The following is a 14,543-nucleotide window of genomic DNA, read 5'->3' as shown; positions in this document are numbered from 1 at the left end:
TTGGGCTTTGGTGGGGTATTTGGGGCTTTGATGGGGTATTTGGGGCTTTGGTGGGGTATTTGGGTCATTGATGGGGTCGTTGGGTCATTGATGGCGTCATTGATGGGGTCGTTGGGTCTTGATGGGGGCGTTGATGGGGTCGTTGATGGGGTTGTTGATGGGGTTGTTGGGTGGTTGATGGGGTAGTTGGGGCTTTGATGGGGTATTTGGGGCTTTAATGGGGTATTTGGGTCTTTGGTGGGGCATTTGGGTCATTGATGGGGTCATTGGGTCTTGATGGGGTCATTGATTGGGTCATTGATGGGGTAGTTGGGTCATGAAGGGGTCAGTTGGGTCATTAAGGGGTCGATTGGGTAATTAAGGGGTCGATTGGGTCATTGATGGGATCGTTGATGGGGTAATGGGGTCGTTGATGAGATCATGGGGTCATTGATGGGGTCGTTGGGTCCTTGATGGGGTCATGGGGTCGTTAATGGGGTTGTTGGGTCATTAATGGGGTCGTTGATGGGGTGGTTGGGACATTGATGGAGTAGTTGGGTCATTAGTGGGGTGATGACGTCATTAGTGGGGTGATGAGGTCATTAGTGGGGTGATGAAGTTGTTAATGGGGTGGCGGGGTCATTAGCGGGGTGATGAGGTCATTAGCGGGGTGGCGGGGTCGTTAGCGGGGTGGTTGGATGGGACGCGCAGCCATTGGATGGGTGCCGGGGCACGCTGACAGCTGATTGGCTGCTCGAGCTGGCGGGGGAGCGCCTGGGAGGTGGCCGAGTCACGATTGGCCGGGTGCTTGGAGGGGCAGTTGGCCGATTGGTTGGTTAGCTGGGAGGGCGGCTGATTGGCCGGTTGGGTCAGCGGGTGATTGGCTGGGAGGCTGGGTAGGCAGTGGGTTGGTTGGGCAGGTGATGAGTCATGTGGGTGGGCCGTTAGCGGATTGGTCGGTTAGTTGGGTGGGTGATGAGGCAGGTGGGTAGTTAGTCGGGTGATTGGCTGGCTCGTTAGCCCCGCGACGGGTCAATTAGCTGAGCAATGGGTTGATTAATTGGGCGGTCAGCTGATCAGCTGGGCGATGAGCTGGTTGGCCGGCTGGTTAAGGGGTTAGTTAGCTGGTTGGATGGATGGTGGGGGGGTGAGGGTGGTTAGTTAGCTGGTTAGTTGGCTGGTCAGCTGGTTAATTAGCTGGGTGGGCAGTGGTTAGCTGGTTGGTTGCTGAGCTGCTCGGATGGGCGACTGGTTAGCTGGTTGAGTGACTAGTTAGCTGGTTGGGTGGGCAGTTAGCTGGTTGGGTTGGCGGTTAGCTGGTTGGGTGGGTGGTTGGTTAGCTGACTGGGTGGGCGGGTGGGTCATTAGGTGATTGGTTAACTAGCTGGTTGGGTGGGTGGTTAGCTGGTTGGGTGGGTGGTTAGCTGGTTGGGTGGGTGGTTGGTTAGCTGACTGGGTGGGCGGGTGGGTCATTAGGTGATTGGTTAACTAGCTGGGTGGGTGGGTGGGTCATTAGATGATTGGTTAACTAGCTGGTTGGGTGGGTGGTTAGCTGGTTGGGTGGGTGGTTGGCTGGTTGGGTGGGTGGTTAGCCGGTTGGGTGGTTGGTTAGCTGGCTGGATGGGTGGTGGTTAGCTGGTTGGATGACTAGTTAGTGGGTTAGTCAGGCAGGTAATGGTGTTGCCTCGGATGCGCAGTGGGAATGGGCCAGAGCCGCCCCTGCCCCCCTCACGGACCCCCAACCATGCGACCCACCTCCGGGGCACCTTCACCCCCGGGGGGGTGGGACGACCCCACCCCACCCCAAAAACCTTCCCTAAGGTCAACCCGACCCCAAACCAGCCCCAGGGCCCGTCCACCAGTCTCCCACTGGGGCCAGGCTGACTCGGCCTTCACCGGGTTCAAACCCAACCTCCTGGGATCCCTCTTTGGGGTCAACCCATGCCAAAATCCTTCTCTAGGGTCATCCCAACCCGGGCCGTGACTCTTTAGGGTCAACCCAACCAATGACCACTCTTTAGGGTCAACCCAACCCATGACCGCTCTTTAGGGTCAACCCAACCCATCTATGGCCAACCTTGACCCCTTTTTAGGGTCGACATGACCCATGACCCCTACCTAGGGTCAACCAAACCCGGATGCCCCCCAAATTCTTCCCTAGGGTCAACCCAACCTGGGCCGTGCCTCTTTAGGGTTGACCCGACCCCGTGCCCTGTCTTTAGGGTCAACCTGACCCATGACCCCCCCAATCTCTCTTTGGGGGTCAACCCAAGCCAACTGCCTCCCTAATTGCACCCCAAAGGTCAACCCAACCCGCGACCCCTCTCAAGGGTCAACCCAATTCGAGGACCCCCCCCTCTAGGCCCACCCCAACCTCCGCCCCCCACCTCTTTGGGACCTCCTTGACCCATCTGCCCCTCGGAGCCCCCCCTTTTAGGGCCACCTCCTGTCCCCCCAGGGCACATTCCCGGGGCTCCCCGGACCCCAAATGTCCCCCCCCCCCCCTACCCAAGGGGTGGGGGGCACAAGCGCAGCGCATGGATGGGAGATGGTGGTGGAGGGGGTGGGGAGGGGGCGAGAAGAAGTGGGGGGGGAGGACCCAGGCATCCGAGGAGGAGGATGGAGGGGGGGGGATGGATGAAGGCCAACGAACCGCTTAGATTTGCCGGCCCCGGGTCGGGCTCGGGCCGCTCCGGCCCAATTTTTTTTTGGGGGGGGGGGGGGAGAGGAAAGGAGGAGGGGGCGGCGGGTGATTGGACCACGTGCTGTTATGTCCGTTCGCATGAACAATTAATTGTCTCTTAATTTATTCTTAAGTCTCGCTTAATGTGGTTATTCTCATTACCGGGGAAGGAGGAAGGGAGCGTTAATTACTGCCGCGACGAGGGGGGGGGGGGGGGCGGAAAGGAGAAGGAGGGTGGGGGGGGCGCGCCGGGACCCTACAAGCCCAACGTGCCCCCGATGGAGGAGGCCAAGACCACCCCCAGCACCACGCAACAAATTATGATCATGATTTTCTTCTACGTTACCCCAAAAACGGTATTTTTTTTTCCCAAAAAACAAAAAAAAAAGGCATCCGGGCAGCGTGGGGAGGAGAGAAGAGAAGAAGCGTTACGGAGCGGGAGAGGACCCGACGCTGAAGGACCACCACCCCCCAATGGTTGTCCAGGTTCTTGGCCCATCACCTCCTTGGCCCCCCCACCCCAATTTTTTGCCCCCCCCCCCCCCACCGTCCCTGCACTCACCCTCCGGGCTTTGCTCTGGTACTTTACGGCTTTTTTGGTGTCCGACACGGCCCGTTCCACGTAGTCGACCGAGTGCTCCACGTTGTACTCGATGCGGTCGATCATCTCGCCCTGGGAGCCAGAACCGCCCCGTGAGACACCCTCCCCCCCCCCAAAAAAAAGGGGGGGGCACTGGCATCCTGGGAGCGGGGTTCTAGGAGGTTCTAGGTGGCTCAACTGGGTCTTGGTGGGCTCAAGAGCTTCTTATGGTGGGTTCTTGATGACCCAACGGGTTGTTGTGGGCTTAAAAGCTTTTGGTGACATCTAGATGAACCACCAGACCAGGTTCTAGATGACCCTTGGTGCTCATCTAGAGATTTTAATGGGTTCTAGATGCCCCTTGGTGGGCTTGAGACCTTTTGATGGTGTCTAGATGAGCCAATGAGCCCTAGTTATGGCTTTTGGTGGGTCCTAGATGACCCAACAGGGATCTTGGTAGGCTCAAGAGGTTTTGATGGCATCTAGACGAGCCAATGAACCCGATCTATGGCTTTTGGTGGGCTTTGGATGACCCTTGGTGGGCCTAGAACCTTCTGATGGTGTCTAGATGACACACGTGGGTGGGTTCAAGCCCCTCCCTCTGCTCCTTCCCCTGTACCTGGCTCTCCACCAGCATCGCCATGTCCACAAACATGTCGTGCAGCTCCCGGATGCTCGTTTCCAGCTTGATGATCTCGTTGTGTCGCGTCTCGATCTCGTTCAGGGCTTGTTTGGTCATCTGCGAATCCATTTTGATCTGGCAGAAGAGAAGAAAGACGGGGTGAGAGCACAGGAGGGGGCTTCTCGGGCCCCAGGGACCTCAACAGGTCAGGGGTGACCTCCTGGTTCCTTGGCCACACAAAGATTTGGGGCGTTTCATCAGGTTCTAGGTGATCCAATGGGTTTTGGGTTATCTTGTTGGGTTCTGGGTGACTCCATGAGGGGTTTGGAGCCATCTTGTTGGGTTCTGGGTGACCCATTGTGTGTTTTTGGGGGGGCATCTCATCAGGTTCTGGATGACCCAACGGGTTCTAGGTGATCCAATGGGTTTTGGGTTATCTCGCTGAGTTCTGGGTGACTTCATGAGGAGTTTGGAGCTATCTAGTTGGGTTCTGGGTGACCCACTATTTTTTTTGGGGGAGCATCTCATTGAGTTCTGGATGACCCAACGGGTTCTGGATAACCAAGTGGGTTCTGGATGACCCAATGGGTTCTGGATGACCAAATAGGTTCTAGATGACCCAGTGGGTTCTGGATGACCCAGTGGGTTCTGGATGACCCAACGGGTTCTGGATAACCAAGTGGGTTCTGGATGACCCAATGGGTTCTAGATGACCCAACGGGTTCTGGATGACCCAAGGTGTCTCTACGTACGTCATCGGTAAAGATGGCCAACTTCCCGCTCTCCAGCATGTCCTCCAGCTCCTCATTGGTGGTGGTCCGGCCGGCTGCGGGGAGATGGAGGAGATATTGGGGTCCTGCTCCCAAAAACCCCAACGCGTGTCCCCCCCCCCAAGGTTCTCCCGTGACCTACTGATCTCCAGCTGCCTCTGGATCCTGTCCTTGCACCGGTCGCGGTACTTGGACTGGGTGGCGTTGTACTCCGTCATCACCTCCACGAACTTGCGGGACAGCGTCGAGTGCTGGGGACACGAGGGGGGGACACGGCGTGGGGTGAGGGACCTCCACCGAGGAGGAGGAGGAGGAGGAGGAGGAAGGAGAGGGGTGGTGGGGAGGAAGGGTACCTGCGTTTTCCGGATGCGTAGGTCGGCCGAGGAGCGGTTCAGGCCTTCCTCCTGCTCGATGCTCTGCTCGATGGCTGCAGGAGGGGACAGTTGGGACCCCTCACCCCAAGATGGCCACCACAAGAAGGCCAAGACCATCAAGAAGAAACGTCCCCATGAAGACATACCACCATCATGAAGAACATCCCCAAAATGGCTACCCCAAGATGGCCACCTCAGGAAGACCAAGACCATCATGAAGAACATCCCCAAGAAGACCACCACCATGGAGATCACCCCAAAATGGCCACCTCAAGAAGACTAAAACCATCATGAAGATCACCGCCATCATGGAGATCACCCCAAAATGGCCACCCCAAGATGTCCACCTCAAGAAGACCAAAACCATCATGAAAAACGTCCCCAAGAAGACCACCATCATGAAGGACATCTCCAAGAAGATCGCTATCATCATGGAGACCACGCCAAAATGGCCACTCCAAGATGGCCACCTCAAGAAGACCAAGACCATCAAGAACGTCCCCATGAAGACCACCACCATCATGAAGAACATCCCCAAAATGGCTACCCCAAGATGGCCACCTCAAGAAGACCAAGACCATCATGGAAAACATCCCCAAGAAGACCACCATCATGAAGGACATCCCCAAGAAGACCACTGCCATCATGGAGACCACCCCAAAATGGCCACCTCAAGATGGCCACCTCAAGAAGACCAAAACCATCAAGAACGTCCCCATGAAGACCACCACCATCATGAAGAACGTCCCCAAGAAGACCACCACCACCACGGAGACCACCCCAAGAAGACCACCACCGCCACCACGCCGATCGCCCCAAGATGGCCGCCCCAAGATGGCCACCTCAAGAAGACCAAGACCATCAAGAAGAATGTCCCCATGAAGACCACCACCATCATGAAGAACATCCCCAAAAAGACCACCACCACCACGGAGACCACCCCAAGAAGACCACCACCGCCACCGCGCCGATCGCCCCAAGATGGCCGCCCCAAGATGGCCGCCCCAAGATGGCCGCCGCCAGGTCACCTTTCAACTTGGAGCGCACTTTGTTGGCCGTCTTCTTGATGTCGGCCGTGAGGTCCTCCAGCTCCTGCTTCGTCTCTGGGGGGGGCAGGGACGTGTCACCCCCCCCCCCCCACGGTGTCACCACCCCTGTGTCACCCCAATCCTGGTGACCCCAACCCCATGGTGACCCCAAAACCCAAGGTGACCCCAAAACCCAAGATGACCCCAAAACCCAAGGTGACCCCAAAACCCAAGGTGACCCCAAAACCCAAGGTGACCCCAAACTATGATGACCCCAACCCTATGGCGACCCCAACCCCAAGGTGACCCCAAAACCCAAGGTGACCCCAACCCATGGTGTCCCCAACCCCAAGTTGACCCCAAAACCCAAGGTGACCCCAAACCACGATGACCCCAAAACCCAAGTTGACCCCAACCCCATGATGACCCCAACCCCATGATGACCCCAAAACCCAAGGTGACCCCAAACCCTATAGTGACCCCAACCCCAAGGCGTCCCCAAACCATGATGACCCCAACCCAAGGTGACCCCAACCCCATGGTGACCCCAACCCCAAGGTGACCTCAACCCCAAGGTGACCCCAAAACCCAAGATGACCCCAAAACCCAAGGTGACCTCAACCCCATGGTGACCCCAAACTATGATGACCCCAACCCTATGGCGACCCCAACCCCAAGGTGACCCCAAAACCCAAGGTGACTCCAAAACCCAAGGTGACCCCAACCCATGATGACCCCAACCCAAGGTGACCCCAACCCTATAGTGACCCCAACCCTATAGTGACCCCAAACCATGATGACCCCAACCCCATGGTGACCCCAAACCATGATGACCCCAACCCCAAGATGACCCCAACCCAAGGTGACCCCACCCCAAGGTGTCCTCGGTGTCCCCCATGTCCCCATTGTCCCCAACACCCTCCATGACCCCAACAACCCCAATGACCCCATTGACCCCAACAACCCCATTGACCCTGATGACCCCGATGACCCCATTGACCCCATTGACCCCGATGACCCCGATGACCCCGCTCACTCTCGTCAGGGTTGGGGGCGGCCAGGATGGCGCTGTGCTGCTTCTTCACCTGCTCCACGTCCTCCGACAGCTTCTCGATGCAGCCCCGGATCTCCTCCACCTATAGGGCACGGGGGGGGATATAGGGGACACGGGGGGGATATAGGGGACATGGGGGGGATATAGGGGATATGGGGATATAGGGAACATGGGGGGATATAGGGGATATGGGGGGATATAGGGGACATGGGGAGGATATAGGGGACATGGGGATATAGGGGATACGGGGATATAGGGGACACGGGGAGTATATAGGGGATATGGGGGATATGGGGATATAGGGGATATGGGGATATAGGGGACATGGGAGGATATAGGGGACATGGGGAGGATATAGGGGATATGGGGATATAGGGGACACAATGAGGATATAGGGGACACGGGGGGGATGTAGGGGACACGGGGATACAGGGGACACGGGGGGAACACAGATATAGGGACATATGGGGACAGGGAGGAGAGGGGGACATATATAGGGGAGATGGGGACGTATGGAGACATGGACGGGGACGTATAGGGACGGGGGGGTCACAAAGACATGGATGGGGACATATAGGACATGTATAGGGGAGATGGGGATACGTATAGGGGAGACAGGGACGTATGGGGACATGTATAGGGGAGATGAGGACATATGGGGGACATGTATAGGGGAGATGGGGACATATGGGGACATGGACGGGGACGTATAGGGACATGGGAGGTCATAAGGACATGGATGGGGACGTATAGGAAACGTATAGGGGAGATGGAGACGTATGGGGACATGGACGGGGATGTATAGGGACATGGGAGGACATAAAGACACAGATGGGGACATATAGGACATGTATAGGGGAGATGGGGACACGTATAGGGGAAAGGGGGACAAATATGGGGGCGCAGGAGGATGTGGGGACATGGATGGGGATGTATAGGGGAGATGGGAACATATGGGGACGTGGCAGGGACATATAGGGACGTGACAGAGACATGAGAAGAGGAATGGGGACATATAGGGCACATATAGGGCACATACGCTGTCGGGGTGCCCTATATAGGGCTGGGCCCTATAGAATCTGTGGGCTGCCCCTATAGCAGACAAAGGGGCTCTATAGGGTCCGTATAAGGACCTGGAATGGTTCTGGGTCCCATATAGGGTCTGGGGGGGACCTATAGGATTTAAGATCTGGGAGGGGGCTATAAGTTCTGTGTGGGGGCCCTATAGGGTGTGGGGGGGGCCCTATAGGATCTAGAAGTCCCTATAGGGTACCTATAGAAGTGGGGCCAGGCTATAGGGTTTGGAGAGGGGCATGGGGTGTGGGGGGAACCTATAGGGTGAGGCAGAATCTATAGGGTGTGGGGGGACCTATATGGTGTGGGGGAACCTATAGGGTTTGGGGGGACCTATAGGGGTGCTATAGGGTGAGGGGGAGCCCCTGGGGTCCCTATAGGGTCTCTATAGGACCCGACCTGCTCGAAGAACTCGTCCATGAAGTGGTCGCGGTCGACGTGGACGACTTCCTCCTCATCGTCACTGTCCTTCGCCTATAGGGGCAGGGGGATATAGGGGCAAGGGGATATAGGGGACATTGGGGGGTATAGGGTCAGGGGATATAGGGTCAGGGGGATATAGGGGCGGGGGATATAGGGGCAGGAGGGATATAGGGTCAGGGGGTTTATAGGGTCAGGGGGGTATAGGGGACATTGGGGGATATAGGGGCAGGGGGATATAGGGGCAGGGGATATAGGGTCAGGGGGTTTATAGGGTCGGGGGTATAGGGGCAAGGGGATATAGGGTCGGGGGGATATAGGGGACATTGGGGACATTGGGGACACCCCAACGCCCCCCCCATCTCATTTGCATACGGCCCCACGTGGCAAATGCCATTGGCCGCCCCCCGGAGCGGTGCCGGCACCGCCGGGCGCTCTGATTGGCCGAGGGCCGTGAGTCATCTGCATGGCCTGATCCTTCCCCCCGCGGGCGCCGCTTCTGATTGGCTGCCTGCCCCCGGGTTATTTGCATACGGAAGCCCCGCCCCGTCACCTCCCATTGACCCGCCCAGCTCATTTGCATAACGCCTCCCACCCTGTGACGGGGGCTCATTTGCATACGGCCCGCCCCTGCACCACAGCCCGCCCTCACGCGATTGGCTCATGGGCAGCCTCATTTGCATAAAGGCCCCTTCCCCTGCAGCCCGTGCCGCCTCCTGATTGGTTCCCACAGTCCCCAGGCTCATTTGCATACAGCAGCTTTCCCAGAACCTGATTGGCCGCTGGGAAGGGAGGGGGGTGTCACCCACATTTGCATAAGGGGCGGTGCCACCAGAAGGCTGCCCGCAGCTGATTGGCTGAGGCTGGGGTGATCTGCCCCCCCCCTCCCCACAGGCCCCGCCCCCTGCGGGAGCCCCCGCACACGCGTCGCACACGCAGTGCACGTGTCCCACAGCGCCCTACGGCACCCTATAGCGCCTATGGCACCCTATAGAGCCCTATAGCACCCTATAGCGCCCTATAGAGCCCTATAGAACCCTATAGAGCCCTATAGAGCCCACTGTACCCTATAGCACCCTATAGAGCCCTATAGCACCCCACTGCGCCCTATAGAACCCTATAGAGACCTATAGAACCCTATAGAACCCCACTGTACCCTATAGAGCCCTATAGATCCCTATAGAACCCTATAGAACCCCATTGTACCCTATAGCACCCTATAGAGCCCTATAGAACACTGTAGAACTCCACTGTACCCTATAGCACTCTATAGAATCCTATAGCACCCCACTGCGCCCTACAGAGCCCTATAGAACCCTATAGATCCCTATAGAACCCCACTGTACCCTATAGCACCCTATAGAGTCCTATAGCACCCCACTGCAACCTATAGAGCCCTATAGCACCTCACTGTGCCCTATAGCACCCCAATGTACCCTGTAGAACCCTATAGAGCCCTATAGAACCCCACTGCGCACTATAGAACCCCACTGTATAGCACCCCATTGCTCCCTATAGAACCCTATAGAGCTCTATAGCACCCCACTGCACCCTATAGAATCCCACTGTGCCCTATAGAACCCTATTGCACCCTATAGAACCCCACTGCGCCCTATAGAACCCCACTGTGCCCTATAGAACCCCATTGCACCCTATAGAACCCCATTATATCCTACAGCACGTTGCTGTACCCCATTGCACCCTATAGAACCCCATTGTACCCTATAGAACCCCACAGCATTCCTTTGCGCCCTATAGAACCCCATTGCACCCCACTGAACCCTATAGCATCCTACTGCACCCCACCGTACCCTATAGAACCCTATTGTACCCTATAACACCCTACTGCACCCCATTGTGCCCTATAGTACCCCATTATACCCTATAGCACCCCATTACACCCTATAGCACCCCACTGCACCCTATAGCACCCACTGGACTCCATAGCCCCCTATAGCACCCTATAGCACCCCCCTGCACCATAATGCACCCACTGCCCCCCCATATCCCCCCATACCGCCCCCCAGCACCCCATAACCCCCTATAGCACCCCATAACCCCCTATACCCTCCATGACCCCCTATAGCACCCCATACTCCCCCGTAAGCCCCTATACCCTCCCCAGCACCCTATAGCACCCCATACCCCCCCATAGCACCCACTGCACCATAATGCACCCACCGCCCCCCATACCCCCCATGACCCCCTATGGAACCCCATAACACCCCCCCCCAGCACCCTATAGCGCCCCATAACCCCATATAGGACTCTATAGCCCCCTATAGAACCCCATACCCCCCCATTGCCCCCTATAGGACCCCATAGCACCCCACTGCACCATAAGACACTCCTAACCCCCCTAACTCCCCCCATAGAGCCCCACAGCCCCCTATAGGACCCTATAGCCCCCCCATAACCCCCATAGCCCCCTATAGCCCCCCCCCAGTCCCCTATAGCCCGCTATAGGACCCCATAGCACCCACTGCACCATAATGCACCCACATCCCCCATCCCACCCTATAGAACCCCATAGGGCCCCATAGCCCCCATATAGAACTCCATAACCCCCCAGCCCCCTATAGCCCCTATGGGACCCCTATAGGCTCCCGTAGACCCTATAGGACCCCACAGTACCCTATAGAGCCCCATAGCACCCCACTGCACCATAATGCACCCATCACCCCCCATAACCCTCCCCATATCCCCTATACCCCTCCCCCGGCCCCCTATAGCCCCTATAGGACCCCTATAGTCCCCTATAGGACCCTATAGCCCCCATAGCACCCCTAGCGTCCTACTGCACCATATTGCACCAATTGCCCCCTATAGAGCCCCATAGCTACCCGTAGCCCCCATACCCCCCCCCCCATCCCCCTATAACCTCTATAGGACCCCTATAGCCCCCATAGGACCCCTATAGCCCCCTATAGAATCGCATAGCCCCCTATAGGACCCACTGCACCAGAATGCACCCATTGCTCCCCATGCCCCCCATAGTGCCCCATAACCCCCTGTAGCACCCCATACCTCCCCCAGCCCCCTATAGCCCCTATAGGACCCCTACAGCCCCCATAGGACCCCTACAGAACCACATAGCCCCCTATAGCCCCCTATAGGACCCCTAGCACCCCACTGCACCAAAATGCACCCGTACCCCCTATAGAACCCCATGGGACTCTATACCCCCTATAGCACCCCCAGACCCCTATAGCTCCCTATAGCCCCTATAGGTCCCCCTATAGCCCCCTATAGGACCCATAGCCCCCTATAGTCCCCCTAGCACCCCACTGCACCATAACTCCCCCCTACCCCCCCTAGCCCCCTATATCCCCATAGCCCTCCCTAGCCCCTATAGGACCCCTATAGCCCCTATAGTCACCTATAGGACCCCTATAGCCCCCCTATAGGACCCTATATTCCCCCTAGCATCCCACTGCACCATAACCCCTATAGACCCCCTATAGCCCCACAGTCCCCCCCAGTTCCCTATAGCCCCTATAGCCCCCCTATAGCTCCTATACGACCCCTATAGCCCCTATAGAGCCACATAGCCCCCTATAGGACCACATAGCCCCCTATAGCCCCCACTGCACCACAACCCCCCCATAGCCCCCATAGCCTCCTATAGCCCCATAGCCCCCCCATCTCCCCCTGTAGCCCCTATAGGACCCCCTATAGGATCTATAGGACCCCCCAGCCCCCTATAGGACCCACATAACCCCCTACAGCCCCCCATAACCCCCCCAGCACCCCACTGCACCATAACCCCTATAGCCCCCCTATAGCCCCATAGCCCCCCCCAGCCCCCTACAGCCCTTATAGGGTCCCTATAGGATCTATACGACCCCACAGCCCCCTGTAGGACCCCCACAACCCCCTATAGAACCCTATAGCCCCCACTGCACCATCACTCCCCTACACCCCCCATAACCCCCTCATCCCCCCCATAGCCCCCTATACCACCCCAGCCCCCTATACCCCTCTATAGCCCCTATAGGACCCCCTATAGGATCTATAGGACCCCATCGCCCCCTATAGCCCCCACAGACCCCCCTGGTGCCTCACTGCACCACAACCCCCCCCATTCCCCCCTATAGCCCCATCTCCCCCCACACCCCCTATAGGACCCCTATAGCCCCCTATAGCCCCTATAGGGTCTCTATAGCATCTATAGGACCCCATCGCCCCCTATAGCCCCCAATAGCCCCTACAGAACCCCCCGGCACCCCACTGCACCACAACCCCCCCCCATACCCCCATACCCCACCTACCCCCTATAGGACCCCTATAGCCCCTATAGGGTCCCTATAGCCCCTATAGGACCCCATCGCCCCCTATAGGACCTATAGGACCCCGTCTCCCCCTCTAGCCCCTACAGCCCCCCCCGGCGCCCCACTGCACCACCAGCCCCCCCCATACCCCCCTCACCCCCTATAGAACCCCTATAGCCCCCTATAACCCCTATAGGGCTCCTATAGCATCCATAGGACCCCATCGCCCCCTATAGCCCCCTACAGCCCCTACAGCCCCCCCCGGCGCCCCACTGCACCACCACCCCCCCCCCGCCCCCCCCTTGCCCCCCGCCCCCTATAGCCCCCCCCCCCCCATAGGGCCCCCTATAGCCCCTATAGGCGCCCCCCCCGCCCCGCTCACGCCGCGCAGCTCCTGGGTCCGGTCCTTCATGGCGCGGGGTCCCCCCGGGGGGGCGGGCGCGGGGAGAGCTCGGGGGCGGGGGGGGGGGGGGGAGGGAGGGGGGAGGGGAGGGGGGAGGGGGTGGGGGAGGGGCGGGCACGAGGCCGCCTTTTTTTTTTTTTTTTTTTTTTTTTTTTTTTTTAATTTGGGGGGGGGGTGGGGGAGGGGCTGCGGGAGGGGGGGGAGGGGAGAAAACCCCGGGGGGGGGGGGGAGGGGGAGGGGAAGGGGGAGGGGGGGGGAGGATGCGCAGAGATTGGGGGGGGGGAGGGGGGGATGCGGAGGGAGGGGGCGGGGCTTGGGAGGGAGGGGGCGGGGCTTGGGAGGGGAGGGGAGGAGGGAGAGGGGAGAGGGGAGGGGAGGGGGGAGGGGGAGCCGGCTTGCACGCTCGCCCCCCCCTTGCACACTCACCCCTTGCACGCTCGCCCCCCCCTTGCACCCCCCTTTGCACACTCACCCCTTGCACCTCCCCCCCTTGCACACTCGTTCCTTGCACGCTCGTTCCTTGCACACTCACCCCCCTTGCACACTCAGCCCCTTGAACACTTGTCTTTTGCACACTCACCCCCTTGCACGCCCCATTTGCACACTCATCCCTTGCACCCCCCTTGCACACTCGTTCCTTGCACACTCATCCCTTGCACACTCACCCCTTGCACACTCACCCCACTTACACCCTCTCTTGCACTCTCACCCCCTTGCACACCCCCTTGCACACTCACCCCTTGCACACTCACCCCACTTACACCCTTGCACCCTCACCCCCTTGCACACCCCCTTGCACACTCACCCCTTGCACACTCACCCCACTTACACCCTTGCACCCTCACCCCCTTGCACACCCCTTGCACACTCACCCCCTTACGCCCTCCCTTGCACACCCACCCCCTTGCACACCCCTTTGCACACTCGTCCCTTGCACACTCACCCCCTTTGCACCCCCCTTCCACACCTGCCCCCCTCCAGACCCCATTTTGCACACTCCCCCCCCCTTGCACACCCCCCTTGCACACTTCCTTGCACACTCACCCCCCTTTTAACCCCTCCCACACTCCCCCTTTGCACACTCCCCCCCCATTTGCACACTCCCCCCCCCTTGCACGCTCCCCCAAGTCCCCCCCCCACCCAGTGGACGCTCTAGCCTCCCTTTACCCCCCTCTCTATGGTTCCTCCCCCCAGGAGGACTCGCTTGGAGGACTCCAGGGCTAGAGTGTCCCTCTCTATGACACCCTGGAGGACTGCAGACCTAGAGCGTCCCTCTCTATGACC

General features: G+C 58.7%; 2 protein-coding genes across 2 annotated transcripts in view; one reads left to right on the top strand and one right to left on the bottom strand.

Annotated features, from left to right (window-relative positions):
- Positions 1–279: 279 nt before the first annotated feature.
- STX1B (syntaxin 1B) lies at positions 280–13,331 on the bottom strand. The gene is made up of 10 exons (XM_084502212.1): positions 13,238–13,331; positions 8,564–8,638; positions 7,073–7,172; positions 6,037–6,111; positions 4,988–5,061; positions 4,777–4,885; positions 4,617–4,690; positions 3,862–3,999; positions 3,225–3,335; positions 280–2,999 (listed from the first exon to the last, which is right to left on the bottom strand). The coding sequence occupies exons 1-10, from the start codon at positions 13,265–13,267 to the stop codon at positions 2,919–2,921; spliced, it is 867 nt and encodes a 288-aa protein (XP_084358338.1). The 5' UTR covers positions 13,268–13,331; the 3' UTR covers positions 280–2,918.
- Positions 13,332–14,436: 1,105 nt separating this feature from the next.
- The window catches only part of STX4 (syntaxin 4), a gene marked incomplete at its 5' end in the record, with an annotated part of 9,316 nt that continues 9,209 nt past the window's right edge, over positions 14,437–14,543 (top strand). The window contains one exon of the mRNA XM_084502277.1: positions 14,437–14,478. Within this exon, the coding sequence (XP_084358403.1) occupies positions 14,437–14,478 (42 nt within the window). The remainder of the gene's footprint in view (positions 14,479–14,543) is intronic.

Source organism: Aythya ferina (genome assembly GCF_964211825.1).
Source record: "Aythya ferina genome assembly, chromosome: 37".
In the NCBI taxonomy this organism is placed as follows: domain Eukaryota; kingdom Metazoa; phylum Chordata; class Aves; order Anseriformes; family Anatidae; genus Aythya; species Aythya ferina.
The sequence above is the reverse complement of the archived record's forward strand: the minus strand, read 5'-3'. Positions and strand labels throughout refer to the sequence as shown.

Excerpts from the sequence above, each read along its gene's own strand:
- STX1B (XM_084502212.1), bottom strand. The coding sequence starts at position 13,267 with ATGAAGGACCGGACCCAGGAGCTGCGCGGC. Across the intron at positions 6,112-7,072 it reads CGCCCCCAACCCTGACGAGA|AGACGAAGCAGGAGCTGGAG; the intron begins GTGAGCGGGGTC and ends TGCCCCCCCCAG. Across the intron at positions 3,336-3,861 it reads CGATGCTGGTGGAGAGCCAG|GGCGAGATGATCGACCGCAT; the intron begins GTACAGGGGAAG and ends TCTGGCTCCCAG.